Consider the following 21601-nt stretch of genomic DNA (forward strand, 5'->3'; position numbering starts at 1 on the left):
TTCGAAGAAAACTACGCGATGCCCAAATCCGATGGATTTGGCTGAACATATGTATGTAGATAAAAGATCCTTTTTAGTTACATTACAAAATCTAATTTGGCTCACTTTTAGATTCATTCAAAACTTTAGACTTTCCAAAGAAGCCTTCCTTAATGTATTTTTAGATATCAACGACAAGTTAAAACCAACGAAAAGACAACAATCCATCCCAAACATACTAAAATTTGCAGCTGTCTTAAGATTCCTTTCGAATCGGGTTAAGGGGTGGCATATTTGCCGTAAAATCTTATTATTCTTCAGTGTAAAAAATACCAATAAACAAAATAAACGCGAAATATTCACGGTTTTTTGATTTTTAGACATCTTCACTACGTCGCTTGAGCTCGAAAACTTGGTTTATTAATAAGCCCAACATCATAAATATGTTACCAAAGGGGGACAAAGTTATCAAACTATTAGTAAAGCAATCATAAACCTGGAACTATAAATTGGTGGAAGAGAAATGTATACGCCAAAAGAACACTAGAATTTAAAGCATTTATTAAGTATAATACCCCCTATTACAATTGGCGAGTCGAATCAATAAACGTTTGAGTGTGAGAAATTTGTATATCCGTTGGCGAATTGAGAACCGTTGATTCGACTTAAATGTCAGACATTTTTCGAAGATTGATCTCACTCTATTGTCGCTATCGAATGTTCATTGATTTGAACGTCATTCGTGTTATTATTTGTCGAAAGTTCATATTGTGTGAGAAAAGCTCGAAGCTTATGTAAAAGAAATGTCGGAAAATAAAACAATGTAAGTTTAAAAGTATATTTCATTTCTTTTATAAAATAACATGAATCAATGCATTTTGATTCAGCTGCAAGAGAACTATTTAAAAAAAAAAGAATTATTGGGACCAATTTGCTACAACTCTCAACTCACTTCGGACACATACTCGCGATGGAAAAGAGAATTATTGAACGACGAAATAAAAATATAAATACTACCAAGGAACATTGAACGTTCTCCTCTATGGTACCACATTTTAAGAACTGACTTAAGATTACTGGATTTCTATATAAAGAAAACATGGGTTGATCCAGGATATCTTGAGTCAACATAACAAATACACATTTTATGGTCACACGCCTTAAAGCAAAAGCTACTTTCGGGGAAAAAACTTAATATCATTGCGTTTAAACTGTAATATCCTTTTCTGCTAAGATACTGATGACGCAACTTAATCGGAGCAACGATTCCTATATGGGTGCCGTCAACACATCCTATTAATCCTGGTAACCTGGTTGTTAAAAAAAAGTAGTTTCGTGTGTTTTATTTCTCATCGAATTACATGTTGAGTTTTATCCAGGTTGGACATAATTTGTCTTCAATTGCACTCACAACTTTTTTTAATACTAAGGAGACCAAACCGAGGATTGCGACAGGCCTAAGTCAAAATCTTTTCCTACGCTGCTCTGATAACTCCCTCTTAGGGCAGAAACTAATTTTAGTATAGCAGGTATTAAGGAGGTGCTTGCATTTTTAAATTGGCCTTCCAATTTGTTTGATACGAATACAAACGCTTCCTTATTCAGTCAAAAATATGATCTGAAACTTAAGGAATTAATTAGAATTACAATAACTTCCACTACGTACAAAATAATGTTGCTAATGAAAATATCTCACTTCGAACGTTCGATTCGCCAACCATAATAAGGGTATAAATTGAACCTCTGAAAATCATGTAAAGTTTAAACTAATAACTCTTGAAGTTCATTCCAGCCTGAAGTCGATAGTTTAAATTGCGCTTTTATTCGCCAATCTCTATTAGATTCCGATAAATCTAACCCAAGCCCTTAAACATTTTGCAAGAGCACTCCATTCTCTGCATGGTTAACTGAAAGCTTGGACGTGGTGATACGGAGGTAAAACGACACGGTGGAAATATAATCTTTAGTGTTCTTTCTACCTCAGGCGTACCACAAGGTAGCCACTTAGGTCCCCTTCTTTTTTTGTTCACCGTAAATGATATGCAGTTGATTTTTAAATACTACCGTATCTCACTAAGCTGATGAAACAACATTTTTCAAATCCATTCCGTCGATACATGATTTTTAACTTAGAACTAGAGCTCAACAGTGTCTCAGTCTGGTGTAAAAAGAACTGATTAGATCTAAATTTAAACAAATGTCAGTTAATTATTTTTTCACTAAAGCGGGTAAGAAACTTCACCCCGTCAATACTTTCTCAATAACAAATCCATTACCTCTGTTGAGCAAGGAATTAATTCCCCATACTCAAAACCAACTCATCATTCGTTTTAGTTAAACTTCAGTCAAATGAATTTTCCAACCTCTATGTTACTCGATCTCTCTACATCAGCTTTGTAATTCGACTCCTTAAATATGCCTCTCAAGTATGTTTCCCTTCATATTTTAAGAATTAAGACATTTCGAGGACTACTTTGGCATGATCCCCTAGTCCCCCATATCAAATTGAACAATTTTAACACTCTGAAAGAATGTTAACAGAGGTATCTGACATCTTGTTTATGCATTATGCATCGTCTGCTCTCTGTCTCTATTAAATGCCTTAATCTTTAAATTCCATCTTCCTTATAACTAAATAGTTTGAGAATAATCACCTCTTTTATGTTTCCACCCTACGCACACTACTTATGGCCCAAATTAACCCAATACTCGCATTCTATGTAATGGGAGCCCGCTGAAGTTAGTGTAAACTAACTTTTCGTATTAGTTATTATTAGTTATTAGTAGCTCAACTAATAATGTCGTTCCGAAAAAAGTTGTACAATTAAAACAAAAATGGTTTGACACGGAATGTAACGAAACAAATCATTTAACGTTGCCGGAGTCCTAAAAAGTGTTATTATGAATCTAATGCAGCATACAAATAGCCGTACCTAAAAGAGAAAACTACTTTGGAAAACAACCAAGAGGTACAAAGGAACTGTAGTAACTTGTCAGAGATTAAAGTCATGTGGCTGAAATCACTGAGGAATTTAAAAATGCGAGGAGGAAAGTTATTCGACAACAAATAATATTATCACGATAACATCCATTATAGATGCGCTCCAAGCGAGAAACATAAAAGTGTATGCCCTTTCTGTTGATTTTAAAACAGCCTTCGACCTTATAAGTCGAAATTTTCCCTTTTATAAGCTCTAGAAATAAGGAAATTACTACACAATTTAAAGGAATTGTATTCAGACAAAAAGAACCATGGTTCTTATTGCTCAAGGTTGTCTTCTGAGTGCACTGTTGTTTTCACTCTTTATAAACGATGTGCAAGACTAACTTCCTGGTGGAATACGTATCACGGTTTTGAACAGCAATGTTCTTTTGTATGCAGATGCTCTTGTGATACTTTCTGAATTCCCAGAAAATCTTTAACTTATAATAAATCGCCTAGCGAAATACTGCAATGAATAGGATCTTCAAATAAACTCCAACAAATCAAAAGTAATGGTCTTTAGTAGATCAGCAAGTAGCTAAAACAGAATTTTTGGGTTTTAAATGGTATGAGCTTGGAGATTGTAGATCAGTACAAATATTTGTGTTTAAAACTGAATAGAGATTTAAATTTCAGCTTGCACCTTCTGAGAATAAGCAAAACATAATTCTGAATAATCAAATTGACATCTTGTAGTGAAGTATAAAATAATCGATGCTGTGGTTAAATAGAACTTGTGTTACATGCGTCCTATATGGTGTTGTTATGATCGCCAAATTTCAAAAAAAAAAAAACGTTTTAAAAATGAATTTCAAATTACATTTAAAAACGCCAACCAACGCACTTCATCTTGAACCAAGGCTTCAAAATTGTTTACACACACACAAAGGAACAGGTGATCCAAAATAGCTGGAATGTGAAAAAAGAAATCCACTTTTGGATGACTAACGCCGATGTTATTTGAATTTCTTTTAGATTTACAGCAAAACATGTTTTTTTTTTTTGAATTTTGTAATTAAACAAAAACTTAATATGTATTTGAAAATATATCAAAAATAATTAGTTAGTCAAAATTCTAAATTGTAAAATAACATCATATTTTTCGACATTTTCTTAAAATGAATTTATCCGCAACAAAAAAATTAATACAAGTTTCGGAAGAAATGCAAAAACCAGTCTTTGGTATGTAAAGTTATCTTTTAAAAATAAATCATATTTTTAATATGAATACATGCCTCCTAATTTAAAAAGTTCCAATTGTTTTGGGGAATGAGTGTTTTATTATAAGCCAACAAGACGTTCGAAAGATTGAAGATTCACGTTTTATATCGTACCATAAACTTGGACCTAATGGTTAGAAATCATAATTTCTCTGAAACTGATAAATCAAATTGTGTTGATTCTTTCTTTCGAATACAGGAGAACTTATTCCAGTTGAATCAATGTTTGGACAAGAAGGGGCGTTGAAGGATGCTCTGGCTACTGCATGCAATTTTCAAAATCAAGCACAATATGGCAATCAGCAACTCCATGAAATGCTTGCAACATGTAACGGGTAATTTGCTTACCGTAAAAAAGAACAACTTGTATTCTGTTTGTTTTTATTCAGACCAAAGCAGGAACCCAGTAAGCCGATAAAAGCATCAATTGCCCAGCAAATGGAATGGGCCAATGTATGTAATAATACATCGCCTGCAGTAAGTCTTGTTTTTGCTATCATCAAAAAACCAAAGTTATCGTCTATTTATGAATTTAGTTTCCGTTTACCAATTCGGCTTCCACATCAATGAGTGATATGCCTAAGTATCGAAGCCTTAAATGTTCTTGCAATAAAGCTTGTTGCTGTTCGTGTTCTACAACAAAATATATAAAAGATCAAGGTAGCAACACTACGGAGAATGAAGACAGCGCAGGACAAATTGAAGGAACACTCAGTGCTAGACAAATGCTGAAAATTCGCAAGTCACTTGAAGATACAATGGGAATATAGAAGGTTTCAACAGACAAACAGAAGTACAAAAAAATTATTTATTTATTTCCTCTATTGATGAATACAAATCTTTTAAAATAACCTTCATATCTTCAATGAGTGCTTCTTTATTGCATATAACTTTTGTACCATCTTCGGTGAGAGCGCACCCGTTCATAGTTCCAACTTTGAATTCTCTTTCCACGAAAATATCAGGCTTCCAAATCAACGCGATAGTCCTTCCGCCACATGGATCATAGAAAAATATACAAAATTCCGAGAAAGCTTCCTAAAAATTCAAACATTCAATAAATGAGAAATTTTTGGCAATCAGAAATAAGAGTACTAAAAATTTCAAGCTTACCCTAAGTTCAGTGATTGCAGACTTGGCAAAATTTTGACCGCTTGGAAATTGTCTGAAATTTGGTTGTTGCCATTCGGTAAAGGCAGACGGGAATTCGTTCGCCATACAATTTGGCACAAGATCGGATTTTAAGCGTATTAGTATATCATAGCCTTCCTTGGAAGCCGTAAACAATTTATGTGGCTTAATTTCCTCTGAAAGATATAAGATTGCTGGCTCAATGAGGCTAAGAGCATGTTTAGCTAAAAGTTTCACTCGAGCCAGAACAGGTAGGATTGGGGCTTCTTTACTCCAAATTCCATAACGTTTTTCATCGTACGAAGTAACAATCAACAGTGGAGGGAAAGAATCGCGTTCGTTGATAAACTTATTTTCAAGCTCGGAAACACTATCGTCTGAAAATACAAAAAAAAAATAAAAATGCTGTTATTGTTGATTTAAAGAAGGTTTTTTATTATTTTTAAGATGTATATGGTTTGGAAACTACAAAGCTTAAAGGTCGCACAGTGAATTTATGAATGATCAAAAATTAAGGCAAACAAAAAAAAGTCCAAAGCATTTTTGATTATGCTTAAGAATTATGTGAAATACTTCCTCTTCTTTGGTTCCTACGTTCGTTATCTCTATTTACAAACTCTATAAAGAAAGCTAATCTCTTTTTGCTAGACAATTCGCCACCAATTCATGAATGTTATAACTTCGCCTTCGGCCTTTGTAGCAGTAGGTCCACTATTGATCTGATGGTCTACCTCATTGAACAGTTCAACGAATCTTTACAACGAAGAAAGTAAGGTTATTGCAATTGATATTTCAAAAGCATTTGATAGAATTATAGAGCATAATGCTCTCTCATCGAAATGCGTGCCTTCAGTTTATACGACTCCCTCCTTCGTTGGATTAGAAATTATCTTTAGGACCTCTCAATACAAGTAGTTTATTCAAGGCTGGTTAGTATTGAGCAGTTATTTTACCGGATTGTGCGCTAGAGAAACATCCAGTTGCATTTCTCACTTCAAGCAATTCAACTGTAATACTCACACCTATAGGGATGCTCATCAGTATACCTTCGAGCCCAACTTTGGTCGTACTTTCCAGTACAGAGATTCGTTCTTTAGCCGGACTACACGAATGTAGATTGCTTTGCCTGTAGTATGCGTGGCATGATGGTTAGTGCGTTGGACTGTCATGCAAGGGGTTTTGGGTTCAATCCCTGCCTGTGCCACCTTAATTTAAAAAAATAATTTTCGCGGGTAGAGGAATTGACAAATCCTTCAAGAGTCATTCTTGTTATGAAAAAGTGCTTTCTCAAATTAGCCGTTCGGATTCGGCCTAAAATTGTAGGTCCTTTCCATTCCTGACAACAGTACTCGCACAGGAATGGTTGAGAGTTATAAGTCACTAGGCCCTGGTTCACAACGGACTGTTGCGCCACCCAATTTATTTATTTATAGATTGCTTTGCCACACTGTCTTTTTCAGTCATTGTAATATTCAGGAATTCAAAACCAATAAGCACCGACATCTCCTTTCAAACCTTGGCATAATAAAGGTAACAAAAATCCTCTGAGTGTGTGCAAAACAGAATGAAGTAGAGGGTTTACAGTTTAAGAGATGATAGCAAATCTTGGGAGTTTTTTTTTTCAAAATTGGTGAACATAAGGTAGTAAAGATTAGTATTAGTATCATTCTTGTTTTTATTGGAGTGATTCTTTGGGTGGTCCATAACATAGGTAAGCCTCCGTAGACTCTACCTATGATAAGTTGTATATGATTTGTCCAAGTTAGTGTCGTATTGAATACTACTCCAAGATTCTTGGCTCAGTCAACAAACTGAATAGGGTTATCATTGAGCAATATTGGAGAAAAGCAAGATGTGTCTGTAGGGTCTTTTGAAATGACTAAGAATTTTGACTTAGTAGGATTTAAACAAAGTCCGTTTGATCGCGACTAGAGCAATATCTTATTAAGATCTTCGTTTATCTCCCAAATACCATTTTCAACCAACAACTGTACCTAAGCTGTACATCATCGGCATACATGTGTATGGATGAGTTAAAGCTTAGAAACGGGAGCTCATTAACATACATGGTAAAAAGTAATGGGCCCAAAATAGACCCTTGGGAAACACCTCGTGTTAGCGGAAGAAAATTTGAAGTTTGGTTGTTAGCAACTACTGCTTGGTGTCTAGAACTAAGATATGTAGAATTCCCATTATTAACTTCATCAGGGCCAACCATTTGTATGAATTACAAATTATCGGTGGCTAATAAAGCTCACCATAAAATAAGGAAGGCAGGAAGCAGCACCCATAGGACTTGACCAGACAAATAGCAAAGATTCAAAACCGATGATAACAAGATGATTTAAAAAATTATGCGAATTTATGTATAAGGTATTACGAAAAAGGTGGATAATAACTATTATTAAATAAATAATAATCAATAACAAAAAGAAAATTACATTAATTAATTAAAAGTATACCTAAATGAAAAAGTAAAATGAAAGCAAAACAAGATAAGAGAACAAAAAAAAAAACTAATTAAAAAAACGTAAGATCAAAGCTAAAATAAGTAGATAAATAATCAATAAATCAATAATAATAAAGGTTTGTTTATGTTTTCTTCTTCTCAGTTGAGATTAGTTGCATCTGTGGTCGTCAGGTCAGCAGCAGCAGCAGTGGTTAGGTTCTCAGGATTAGTGATTACAATTGGTTTCGCTTTTTGGTTTTTTTTTTACATGGACAAGTCCACGCAATGTGTAAACAGAAAAAAGTTTATCATCTCTCTTTAGTTTAAGTGCGTATTGTAACAGTGAACGATTTTTCACAGTTAAGCATTCATGAATTAAAACTACAGAGTTGTTGTTGTCATTGAAACCAAGATCTCGAAGAGGAAGACGTAGTGGTTGTTTTGTTTTTGATCGGTAGTTAGCTAACGATCGCAATACGGTGCTCTTGTCAATTGGAGAACAAAATTTAACAACAATCGGTGCATGTGTGTTATTATTTTTGTTCCGTTTAAGGCGGAAAATGCTTTTTAGTGAAGGTGGTTGAAATTCAAAGACTTGACCACATAAGTGATCAAACATAGATTTAAGATTTTCCGTCGTTAAGATAGGAACACCTTGTATGCATCACTTGCATCACTACAAATTTCTTTTTGTTGGAATTTTTCCTCAGTTTCTTCGATACGTTCCATCATGGCTTCATTTTGTTGTTTTAGCTGTTCTTAAAGTTTATCATATTCGTGTTTAATAGTGCGTAGATCGTTTAATTGTGTTTCAATAGTATTTATTCTTTTGTTCATCTCTTCAAACGATGATTTGAGTGTGGCTATGTTAGCATTAATTTTGTTTGATAATCGTTCTTCAGATTCAGCAATTCTTAAGGTAAGAGAAGATGTGATAGACTCACTTTGTTTGAGAAAAGCCTGATTCAACGAAAGCGAATACAAATCACGGCTACTGGCAAGAGCTTGGCTGTGCAAGAATATAAGTCGCCAGTGACAATTACCGGACGCAACAACAACGAAGACAAGGACATAATAGTGAAAATGACTTCAACAGAAGAGAACCTACTTTTGAAAATCTTAGTGTTGATGATTAGGCCAATATCGGAACAGTAGGCAACGATAATATCATTGACTACTCTTTTGTTAACAGCTATAACTTGTCCGGGTACAACCTGCGCAGGCGGAGTAAAATTTCCAACTGTAAAAAAAGAAAATCGAAAACGACTACTCAACGTCCATGCGTAGCGTTCTACGGAGAGAGGTTTTGGTTACCTATCAGAGGAAACACTTCCTACGGAAAGCACCAGCAATGAGGGATTGATGGGAGCATCAGCTTTGCGTGTGGATATAATCCATACAAAAAAGGCGATGGTCTTCTTAATTATCCCATTAAGACAGACAACAACCGACGAGAATTAATTCACAGGCGTGACGATGTTATGCATGAAGAATATTCGGGGTCACAGCTCCGTACTTCTACTTTTCCAAAATCTACACGAGAACACTAACGGAGGCATCAAAAAGACGTTGCATGGAGTCACTAACATCTGCGGGTTTTGATGGTGTCAAAGTACCCCGTGGTGAGGTTGGGTAAGCGGGATGCATGCGGCAAACAAATTGGGTCACAGCTCACCAAGCGACCTGAATGAGTCCTGCTGCTTCTCGACTATGACAACGAAAATAACAACACCGGCTCCTAAAGGTACTACAACAACTGTTTCTAAGGACGCACCAAATGGTCCTGGTACGTCCAAGCGAGCAAGAAACTACGTGGACTCACCTTCTAAAAGTCTACAAACAAACAAAAATAAAAAAGCTAGGCAAACAAATCCTACACGTAAACTGACGCAGGATCTCTTAGAACTAGGGATCTTTTAGAAGGTTGATGAGGCTATCCTTAAGAGACGGCCACTCTTTAGTACCCTTTGCACCTAATAACTGCAAGACCTTTCAAAGCAAACGATTCTCCTGATGCCGACAAAACGCACGATTCGGTTATACGTTCGCCTAATGGAAAAGAAGGAAATGAAAAAGATTACCACTCATTTCCAGGGATCGCCTAGAAAGGTATCTTAGCTCACTCAACACTGACCAACTAAGCTATAACTGGGAAGGGGTTGAGATGGGCGACCAGGTTGTGATCTTAAATCACAAGTCAATACCACCTCTGAGAAATATTGATTTTAAGGTGGATGTCGGTACGAACCGATGCAAATTGCGGTTAGTTTCCACCAAGAATAAGGTAGTTGATGGAGTTGGAGTTTACAAAAAATTATAATATTAAACTTATACAAATAAATCTCCCACATAATAAAGCCGCCAATGCAGTTCGGCTAAACAGTGGTTAAGTTTGAACTAGCTCGAATCCCCCCGCTCGTTATAGCATTGTGCCATATGCCGGGTGACGGATTAGAAGGACCGCCGGCTGAGGTTAGGAAGATGCTCTTTCAACGTTCCAAACTGGGGAAATGGGATGCTGTTGTAGGATGTGATGGCAACACAAACCTGCTCTGTTAAGAGACTCCTATCATAGGTTCTACATTAAATGGCCCTACATTAAACTAAGACTGACGGTAACAAGACCAACTGTCAGCCCATTAACCTAACCTAGCCTAAATGAATAATGAGATTAATATCATGTTGAATAAATGATCAGTAGTTGAAAACAAAAAATAAGTAATGTTATATAATATTTCAGCAATAATACTCACCATCGAGCTCCTCATTAAACTGTAAAACCACCATTTCCGTTTGCCAATCTGTATTCGCTAACAAATGCAAAAATCGGAAAAATCCCGTCTGTGGTTGGCAGGTATTAGCTTGGGCTCCCATTTTCATGTACTGGCTAGCAATCAATAATTCCGTACACTCGTCTGGCCACAACCCACTGTCAATTAGTTGTGAATACAACCACCTTTTAGCAATCATAACCGTTGGTCCAAAACTCGGATGTAACTTATACAGTCCATGCAAAGCACTTGTTAATTTAGGAAGCAGAAGGTATTTTTTCTCTAAAGCTATACTCTCAGGAGTATCTTTGTATTGTGTGAGTCCTTTTTCGTTGACTTCTTTCTTCATAAGTGCAATTTCCTTGGCATGTGATATTTCCACTCGAAACACATATCCATCTTTGAATATTAAAATGCCATCGAAACGAATCATAGTTCGATATTTATGTTTTGCCCTAAGCGCTTGTGCTATTTTAACATAAAATGCTGTTTTAAGAGCACGCAATGCAGACAATTCACTTGGCCATTTTCCACTTACTCCTGCAAATCATTAAAATAGTTATGTAAGAAATTTGTGGGATGTATGTTACTTCGTAAACAAAATGTACCTAATTGAATAATTCCATTACAGACAGTTCTACTAACTATCCCAAGTTTGGAGTACCTTCCATCGGCTAAAACAGGTACTGGATCGCAATATCTGAACACAGACGATGTGCCTTGTATGTTTGTTATTTCCAATGGCAAGTCGTCTAGAGTTCTCAATTTCTGGCCAAGATCATCAAAACTATTGATGACTTCCAATGAAGTTGTTTCTGCATCTGTCTCCTGATTTACATCTTTTTGTAATTTATCTACTTTAAATATACGATTTAATCTATAAGCTTTATCCAAATCCCCAGCTATATAATTGATAAGTGGTGATGGCAAACTGAAATGATGCCCTAGAAGATGTTCCACTATTCTTTGAACTATAAGACGTTTCTTAGCAAACGATTCTCCAGATGCCGACCAAACACAAGATTCGGTTATACTTCCGTCTTGGAAACGTCTAAGCTCAGATTTAGATCCCCAGAATTTACGGAATTCTTCAGCGTTTTCGTCGTTTGCTTGGGGACCTTTATCAAGAATCTCATAAGCTTGTTCGGGATTCAAAATAAATCCAAGCCGGAAATTGATTTCAATTTCTTTGGGCTGTTCATTAATTAGCCATGATGACTGTGCTGTTTCTATAGGCACCATATGAAAAATACGATCGGAAAGGCCTTTACGTAGCACACTGAAAGGTAAAAATTGATAAAGTTTTTTTATTTTATTGTCCATGAATTTTTAAAAAACAAGGCTTACTCGGAAACCATTTTAAGCATTTGCGGAAACCAATATCCTGCAAAGTTATGACGATCTGCTCGAATTCCATGCTTCTCCAGCATCTTCATTATTGCTGATTCTTCAGATATTCTTAAAAGAAAACATTAAAATAAAATCCTCTGTGGGGTATTGAAAAAATTAAAAAATCTTACTTCAAAATATGATCGTATTGTGTAAAAACAGGACAATTAGTCATAAACACCAATGGAAAACTATTGATTTTCGTATTGTTTAGAATATCAATTGTTCGCTTTGCTTCAGCTTTTACTCTCTGATATACATCGACAGATAGATTGGCACAAATATTGGAAAATCCAGTAAAATCAGCAAATACAACTTTATAGTAGGCCGAAAATTGTTGCAATGTTGGTTGATTTGGTGCAGAGAAATCATTACAAAGTGTGATGCCTTTGCCATCTTCATCCCAAGTACTTAGAGCTGTGAATGATTTAATACAAAACATTAAAAATAAATTGCTTGTTTGAAATGCTAATGCTATTTTATGAAATGTTTGGGGACTGTAGGAATTTCAAATCTTTTAAAGTCTTGTTTCAGTTTTGATCAATTCGGTGTCAAATTCTTTGTTTATAAAAGAAGTCAATGCTCACAACGGATTTAAATACAATTTTTTAGTTGTGCGTTTGGAGTAAGTTAAGTATACCATTCAAATGAAAGAATAAAACAGCTAGTGAATTTCAAACAATCCAATCTTCATAGAACATCTCTGACAACATTACTCACACAAAGGAATGGTTTAGAGTTGTAAGTCACTAGGCCCTGGTTCTCAAAGGACTGTTGCGCCACCCAATTTATATTATATTTTATATTGCATCATGGAAAACTTGCACTTACATTAAAGGTAGTTTCTTGCTTCACGTGGAAACAAAAGGAAACCAAACGTTTTAGGAAATTTTAAAATTGGATTTATTCTATTGGCAGCACGTTAAATCAGTACCATACAGCCCTTCTATTCATCGGGGGGAATTTTTCTTGAATTTTTACTAATCACTGTTCTGCTATTCATTCGAAGTGAATTTGTGTACGTCGGTAACGTCGGTAATACTGCGCTGTATTCTTCTATTCACGTTAACGCATTTATTCTATACAATTCAGATCCGCATAAGAAATGAAGTGGATTTTCCATTTGATGTCTGGTTTGTTAATTTTTGTTAAAAAAATGTAAGTAAAAACTAATTTATTGCTTAATTTAGAATATTTGTTTATAAATAAAAGATTATTAGCCGCGTTTTATTATCACCGTGATCTGATCCAGATCAGATCATGATAATAAAACAGCATTGGATCATCATATGTTTTATTATTTAAAGGTTGGTAGCAGTGCCAAATTCGTGAAATTTCCAAGAATTTCATTTCCAAGAATTTCGAGAGAAAATCATACAAAATTCTTAAAAGTGTTATATACAACCCACCGTCATTTCAAAACTACTCTCTTAATTGAGTTGGTTCAGACGGTTCTGAGTTCTAATTTATGTCACCTAAGTCTTTCTTACAACCATTTTCAATTAAAAGAATGATTTCAAAAAATTCCCATGTAAAAGTATTTTCAACATTTTTTTCTGCTGCAGCTTTCTCGATTTTATTTATGTTTTTTGACATTTAAAGCAGGGTTGCCCATAGAACATTTTGCTCAATGATTTTTTTTGTTCCTTTTTTTTGGGGAAAATAATACCCATAAATTATGTCAAATATACATTTTTTGGACTTAATTATTTGAATTTCACCAATTAATTAGTTTTGTTAAAATTATAATTATTTCATGGATTATATACCAAATAAATAAATATAAAGCTTCTCGCTTTCTATTTAAAAAAATATTTTATTTCAGTCAAATTGAAATGTTTATATGGCAACACAGGTTTTATTTAATTTGTTTGCAATGATACCAACATTTACATGTGAAATCACAATGATAGAGCGCTCCCAGAGATGCCAGAAATGCGATTTTTTTTTATTTACTACATTTGTTACGTCTGCTACATAAATGAGGTAGTTAATGTAGTTAAATTCAGTTAACGTAGTTAAATGAAGCAGGCGTAACGGTAGACATCAAAACGTAGTTTGAAATGTCCATTCAACCACCAAATTGACAAATTGCATCGAAAAGATACATTTTTTGCACAACCCGAACCATATGAAGAATTTAGCAGCTACAGATACTGATAAAAAGATAACAACAGATATCAAGCAATTATTGTTTGATGACAATTTCGTCCAGTCAATAGAAGAAGATATTTATATCTACGATCCAGTCTGCAAACTGAGTGTCAAGATGATGCAACCATCATCTCTGAAGCTGTAGATTTGTGACTACAGCTGCAATTGCCAGAAAAATATGACCACTTTTTGATCGCAAGAAAAGAAATTGCGCTCTCCATCGATGCAACAGCGGCATATAGCTTGGATCCAAGATATCTTGGCAAAATTTTAACAACACCGCGAATCGCGGTTGCACTACATTTCATTGAAATTTTCTCAGCTGGAGAACTAAATGATTACTATAAATTCCTCAAAGATCAGGGCATTTTTGCTTCATTAAATAGAAAGCAGTGATGGGGATACTGGCGATGACAAAGGTGGTGGAAGTGAAGTTTTGCTGCCAAAAACTTACTGGACTTTAGCATCCAGACAGCATCCAGGCATATCAAGATATGCTATTCCTTTATTAAGTATTACAGCGTCATCTACAGCAATAGAGAGGGTGTTCTCGCAGTGATCGTTCGTCTATACGAAAATTCGGAACATGCTTAACCAAGAACATTCCCAAAAATTGGTATATATACACTATACTCTTAAAATAAACGACAAACATGAAACAGATGATTATTAAATTTGCATTTTTCTTTCAAAAAACTTTGAATTCCTTGATTTAGTTCATTGACGCAACATGTTTGGTTCTTATGTATAGTTTAGTGTTTTTCACTCGTTACGTTAGTCGTTACTTATTCACTCGTTTTTTAAATTCTTTTTGAAATTTAACGTTTTTTGTGAAGGTAGCACACGTAACAAATGTAGGGTAGTAAATGAAACAAATCAAACGTGTAGTTTATCGAATAAACTACACGTAGTTTACCGAGTAGATTACCTGACGTAATCTACTCTGCCATCTCTGAGCGCTCCGTGTTGTGAAAAAAAGAATTAAATGTTGGATCTCAAATTGAGATCCAAACACAAAGCAGGATCTTGTGTTGTTGTTGTAATGTAATGCATGTAAATCCAAGATCCGGATCAGATCATGGTGATAATAAAACGCGGCTATTAACATTTTTACGGGAAGAACGACATACAAGGAAAAATTTGCAAAAATTATATGTAATGAAATAAAATACAGACATTGCAAAAAATAATGCAAAACGAAAAGCCGAAAGCCTCCGAGAATTTTGGAATAGCCTAAGAAACAGACTAGAATTCCTAGGTCCCAAAAGGAAAGACGTGGCTGAGTTTTTTTTTTGCTTTCTAACATTTCTCCGTTTGAGGATTCTCTTATTCCTCTGTTTACAATTGGAATACAAAATCCAATACTGTCCATTTCCAAAAATTACACAAATCAAACAATTGGATTGATTAAAATTAATTTTTGTATGAATCAAAACAATTTATCCAACATTCTCAAGTTTGTCACATGAACAGCTGTTTACGTGAATGTCAAATTGGTTTATTATAATGTAGTTCACCCGATGGATAGCAGAATGCAAAGGCAGTGTGAAAGGGAATCGAACGGATGAATCGAATATGCTATCCACGTGAATAGCAGAATAGGGCTGATAGCACTTTCACAGTACACATTATTCAGAACATAAGCAGAAAAGTAAGAGCAAGGAATCTTGAAACGTACGATGAGAAGCTACTTTTATGGCTAATAAAAGAAACCCTGACTAAAGTAGTCAACAACGGAAGCCACAAAAAAAAAACTATAATTTGTTTCGTAATAATGAACGTATGTAAAAAGCTTTACATCAGCGAAATAAATAAGAAATGAAGACTTATGAGGCATACAACGGTGTTTTGGGTCGTTCTGCCTTAAAAAATGGAAACTTCTTCAAATTTGTTGCCATGATAGGGGATGAAGAGTTTTTTAAAAGCCAACAGTTTTCAACTTTAGCAGAAAGTGGTGGTTCAATGGGAGCCAAACGTAAAAAATACAACGTTGAATGAAGATCCAAAATTGAGGAAACAACTTCGTTACTTGAGGAGGGTAAACTAACCGTTGCTTCCTTCTTTTCAAGGATGGTTTTCGAATGGTATATGTGTAGAGATGCTTCCCCAAGAAGATATTTTTAAAGTTGAAGAATACTGTGAGGAAGACATTAACGAAGGGGATGAAAGCCCTGTTGTTTTAAGCACATCCATTGACGAACATATTTGCGTTGTTTGTAAGGATTTGCGAGCAAATATAGTTCTGTTGCCTTGCAAGCATTTACAAATTTGTGCTGAATGCAATATCAAAATACAAGCTGAAGCTATAGCTGAAGAAGAGGGGAGTTACAAGTATCCTTGTTGCAGGGAAATTATACAGGATACAATCCAAGTATTTGTTTGATGGTTTGGGATATTATTTCATTTTTTGAAAATAAACTTCTATATAAAAAAAAAAACAAATTGGGGTCTTATTTCATAACTTGTAAAAATAAAAAAAAGACAAAACAAGCTGGGGCCTTATTTCATTAATTTTTGGGGCCTTTTGTCATTTCGATGGGGCATTATTTCATTTGGGCATAATTTTATTAGTGCCTGTCTATACGCGTTGTGATCACAACGTTGTGACGAGAGTTTGTGGGAAAGAGAGGAGCTGAGTAAAGGGACGGGATGCTCATGACAGAAATTGAATTTTCTGCTTGGGCAGTACAGTTCCTTTCCCATTTCGTTCCGAATTTCTCATTATTTTCTGTTCGTCAATGCGAAAGGTACATTTGTTTTGCTCTTCGGCTTCGCTAAAGATTCCTCCGCAGGAATAGCTTCTCGCATAAAAGAATTCCGTTTTTGAATTGAGTTCTGCACTATGCAAAAAAGTTCTTTAAAAGAATCCTCGTCCATACGAAGATAACGCCTGCACGCGTCCTTATCTTCAAGCGTAGTTCGTCATTTAAAAGTTTAAAAGAACTTTGTGTATTCCTGCGGAGCCTCCAAGGTTTTGACCATTCCCTTGTGTTTTTCTTTTTTTTTCCTCTTCTTCATTTAGCAGAAATAAAACATTTGCCGCTGCGCATATTGCAGTTAAACAAATAATTTCATTATTTGTATCCATTTCAATCTATAAAATTCTATATCTTGTAAAAAGCAGACAATATCCTATGTATGTCGGTAGTATATCACCCGCTAAAAATCTCGAACACAAATGTTTCAAGTTCTTCGTTCCACAACACAAAATGGAAAACGGGTCATGAGTAGTCACAACACATGTAGACACATAGTGTTGTGAGCACAACGTTGTGGGCACAACGCGTATAGACGGGTACTTATGAAAAATTACCTCAATTTGGGCCTTTATTTAATTTTTTTCTTTTTGCGCCTAATTTCCTAGTGCCTAATTTCGCGGAGCCACTGGTGTTAATAAAATGCATCCTGTGTTTATAAAGTAAAGGCATGTCTCCATATTATCCTTTTTATCTAAAGTTTCAGAAAAAATACTTAATCTTTGTTTTTTCGGGATCACTAAATTCTTAAAAATACTAATTTCTAAAGTAAAAACAAATTTTAATTTGTCAAAATCAACAGCTAGGCTCATACTTTCATAGTTTTTGAAAGACGACAAGCTGTTGTTGTTAACAATTGAGTATCAAATGTCATGAATCTTTTCAATAAGTAAGCTAACATAAATATTGAGTATGTATGTTCTCAGAGTTAAGAACTTTTGAGTTTTGTTCAATTCGACATGAAATTACTATATTCAAAGTATAATCGCAAAAATCTACGGCAGTCTACGGAGTCTGTATTATTCGAAGCAATTTGAATACAAACCAGGATGGCTCGGGCAAGCCATTCTCCAGTTTTTGTGATTAAAAACATCAATCTGGTTGGATATGTTTTACGTTAAGTTTATGTAAATCGTTTACTTTTATTCAATCAACATACGCTTAAATTATATCTTCTAAGCTGCACCGTAAATATACAATGCTCTTAACGGGTCTTCCCTTATCAAATACAGTGGTTGAAAAATAATTAAAAACATTTCTTTCCTAGATTTTGGCCACATTAATAATTCAATATAAATGGCAAGTACAGGGATTTGAAAATGTTTAAAAACATACGAAATATGTAAGCTCATTGTGCAGATGTACAACTCAGGAAAGTCTTCCAAAGAAGCCATTACAAGCTTATAGTTAAAATGCTCGAAGACGATGGTACATAATGCTATAAAGGTTTATACCGAGATTGGAAGCCTCGAAAACCGCAAAAAGAAAAAGAGAAATAGAAAAACAACTTAAAGGGAAGATCATCTCAGTCCGACAGAGTAGGGTCAATTCTTTTGTCTCGAGTTAAGCAATTCGTGATACCATTTCATCCCAATTAAGTAACTTAGGCAGTTAATTAAAGATAACAGACATATTTATAATACTATATAATTTGAATAGACGACAAACAAAAACAAACTCACCTAAATGATTCCAAACCTGTCTGGCCACCTGATAACTGCTCATAGCTGTATGCAATTTACGCTGCCTAAACAAATACACGACGAAAGCTGACATGATGTGACTTCCGAATCCTGCGTAACCCACATCGAAATTTCTCTGTCGCAGCCAAACTTTCAAGAGAATCAAACCTTCTTGGAGATTTTTATGATTGAAAAGAGTCTCTTCCAAAGCTGATTGATTTTTTTTCAATGTTAAATCAAACAAAACACCAGCATTGTAGTTAGGAGTCGCCAGGGGTAGATTTTCGCTCGTATCCTTTTCTCCAAAGATGCTGCCACGTATATTACTGTTCCATGGGACAAAACGATTAAGTTTGAATGCAGACTCTCCAGCTCCAACGAATATTCTTAAAATCAACTTCTTCCCTATACTGCCGGCGGGAGTTACTTCTAGAACTGGTTTCAAAGGATTATTGTTGAAGTAATTGAATTTGAAATCATATTTATCGGGGTTCGTTTGGGTCATTTTGTTGGCAATATAAGCCAAGTATAGGGCTCTCTTTTGATCGTACACAAGATTGAGGTAGTCGTCTTTTTGGAAACACTCGTTTGGCATCAAAACACACACGTCCACAGTAAACTTTGGGCCAATCATTGCTTGATGCTTGAAAGATCCAACTATGAAGGGTTTCTCGGTGGGTTTGATGAATTGAAATTGGAAACTTTTTAATTGGAATTTATCCAAAGCAAGCGGAAGTATCATCTGACTTTTTTTCAACCAAGGTAATGCACTTGAATCGTTTTTGCAGTTCTCTGATTTAAGCTTGGCCAAGAACGAGGCAAAAGTTTCCATCCATGAATTCACAAACTTAGTGTATTTGTCCTTTATCTTGATTTCTCCAAGAATCTCTTGAATTTGCATCCGAAACAGATTCGAATGGAATAGATTTTTGGTTTCGTTGAGCTGATTTAGTTCCTCGACAGTGGGTTGCTTGAACAAAGCTGAATTTTTGTCAATTTTTTGTTTCTTTGGTGGAAGGCCATTCGTCGGAGTTTCAGTGTTTGTCTTTCGTTTTAGAGCCGACGCAGCAGCAGCGGATGGGGTTTGTTCTTCTTCTTGCTCTGAGAATCCGTCATCACTTTCATCTTCATTTAGATTATCGGATTCGTCGTCAGAATCTTCACTTGTTCCATTCTCGATCATTGAATCATAGTGGACTTCTTCATCTTCTTCCTCCGCATTGGATTCATCTGTGTTGTTGTTGATTTGTTGTACCTTTAATAGTTAACAAGCAGTTAAAATACGTTATAATAAAAATACTATATTTGAATACCTTAGTATCGATAGATTTTTTCTTAAATTTAAGCATTTTAAGTAAAGTTTGTTAAATTAATTACGAGAAGTAAATATTTAATTCAGAGAATTGCAACCGCACCGCACGTGTTGGCGATGGTGATTTTGACAGATAAAAGTTTGTTTTGATTTTTTTGGTATAAACGTCAAAGTTTTACACCACAGCGGCTTCTTTCTAATGGCATGCTTACACCACTACTATGTGGTTAAAATAAAACTATTTTCTAAAGGATGTTTTTTTAGATGTGTGGTTTTAAGTTGAAATAAAACGCATATAATTTAATGATTTGGAAACGAATTTAGCTTCATTGCAAATATAAGGATTTTCCATTATGTTTTGAAAATTACTTTGGGCAAGTGGGAAGCATAAAATAAAACAGCAGTATACATACATCTTGAATAGCACAGGGCCGCGTCCATATAAAGCATAGCTCCATTTTAATTTAAATTGAGTTTTAGAATTAAAATGGTAAAATATTGGTTGCAAACAAAGTACAACTGACACTGAAAGCGTAGCAGCTCCCTTTGTTGTTTTTGGAGCTAATGAGGAAGATTCAGTAAGACATCTACTGGTACTTTCAAATTTGATATTCAATACAAGGGGGAATGCAAATTGGCTATTGACTGTGATGCTGGTTATGCAGGTGATTTCAATATTTGCTGGTGGACCTGTATCATAGACAAGTCACTTTCAACGTATTGTGGCCTTATCAACAACTGAAATAATGGCCGCAAGTGAAGGTGCTAAAAAAGCCATGTGACTAAAACGCTTATTGGATTAACTTACAGGATAGAAAGTCGTACCTATGTTATATGTTGGTACATGTTTTGTACTGTTAAACTGGGAAAGAATCCAGAGTTTCACAAAAGAACGAAGCTTTCTTGTGAAGACAAACTGTAACATACTCTCGGAACTGATCAAATAGCACATTTATTGACAAAACCTATTGATTGAATACGTGTTTCAATGATTTCAAAGAAAATATACATTTATCAAGTATGTATAAGCACTTTATTTTTTGTTCCATCCAAAATATCTAATTTATGACCACTTTTTGTTCTAATTAGGAACTTATGCCAGGCGTTAATCGTCCCGGGCTTATCTGCGTGCAAATGACTTCATATAACCCCACAAAAAATAGTATAGCGCCACGAAGCAATATAATGGCGTTTCCTTCAATAAATAAATTCATCATGGAAATGGAACAATTATTTTGGTAATAAATTTACACAATATGCAAACATTGTTTAAAAGTAATGACGCAATGACAAGCCAAGCAGAACATAAATCAAGTGACAGCTGTCAAAAATTAGTTTCCGACAGGGACCGAAGAGATAGGGCATGAGAACAAGTTTTGGTGGCTTCAAATTGAGAATGTCATTAAAGTTGTCTAGGGCGTTTGGTCTTAGCCGGCTTACATAGGTTCAAGGATTAAGTAGGGGACAATATTAGGGTGGCACCAAAAAAGAAAAAAAAATACCTAAAAAGCTAACTGTAGCTGTTCTAGTTTATAAGTATTTAGTTTATATATATAGTTTTTAGGTCGAAAGGCACTAGTCATAAAATAATGGATTAGCTTAGAGCGGCCGCATAGGGCCACGAAAATATTTTTTTAAGTTTTTGATATTTACGGTAGTTTTTTTAAGAATTTTTGTCAAGCTAATAGTTTTAAGATTTTGATAACATAAAAAAAGTTAAAATATTTGATATTTGGAAGCAACAGCAATATTGGGATTTGCATAACATTTTGGAG

At 34.9% G+C, this 21601-nt stretch overlaps 2 protein-coding genes across 2 annotated transcripts; one reads left to right on the forward strand and one right to left on the reverse strand.

Annotated features, from left to right (window-relative positions):
• Nucleotides 1-3985: 3985 nt before the first annotated feature.
• Nucleotides 3986-5048, forward strand: LOC129940304 (uncharacterized). The gene is made up of 5 exons (XM_056048596.1): nt 3986-4144; nt 4214-4315; nt 4382-4517; nt 4572-4659; nt 4719-5048. The coding sequence occupies exons 1-5, from the start codon at nt 4081-4083 to the stop codon at nt 4950-4952; spliced, it is 624 nt and encodes a 207-aa protein (XP_055904571.1). The 5' UTR covers nt 3986-4080; the 3' UTR covers nt 4953-5048.
• Nucleotides 4977-19976, reverse strand: LOC129940303 (nucleolar protein 6). The gene is made up of 8 exons (XM_056048595.1): nt 19828-19976; nt 18515-19769; nt 12054-12339; nt 11881-11991; nt 11142-11812; nt 10516-11073; nt 5296-5690; nt 4977-5220 (listed from the first exon to the last, which is right to left on the reverse strand). Exons 1-8 carry the CDS (start codon nt 19861-19863, stop codon nt 4987-4989), a joined length of 3546 nt encoding a protein of 1181 aa, XP_055904570.1. The 5' UTR covers nt 19864-19976; the 3' UTR covers nt 4977-4986.
• Nucleotides 19977-21601: the final 1625 nt, after the last annotated feature.

Source organism: Eupeodes corollae, chromosome 1 (assembly GCF_945859685.1).
Source record: "Eupeodes corollae chromosome 1, idEupCoro1.1, whole genome shotgun sequence".
Classification (NCBI taxonomy): Eukaryota; Metazoa; Arthropoda; class Insecta; order Diptera; family Syrphidae; genus Eupeodes; species Eupeodes corollae.

Coding starts and splice junctions, on each gene's coding strand:
- LOC129940303 (XM_056048595.1), bottom strand. CDS start 19,863: ATGCTTAAATTTAAGAAAAAATCTATCGATACTAAG. Junction 19,770..19,827: donor AAAAATCTATCGATACTAAG/GTATTCAAATAT, acceptor TAACTATTAAAG/GTACAACAAATCAACAACAA. Junction 12,340..18,514: donor ACAGGTTTGGAATCATTTAG/GTGAGTTTGTTT, acceptor AATCATTCACAG/CTCTAAGTACTTGGGATGAA.
- LOC129940304 (XM_056048596.1), top strand. CDS start 4,081: ATGAATTTATCCGCAACAAAAAAATTAATACAAGTTTCGGAAGAAATG. Junction 4,316..4,381: donor CCATAAACTTGGACCTAATG/GTTAGAAATCAT, acceptor TTTCGAATACAG/GAGAACTTATTCCAGTTGAA. Junction 4,660..4,718: donor GTAATAATACATCGCCTGCA/GTAAGTCTTGTT, acceptor TTATGAATTTAG/TTTCCGTTTACCAATTCGGC.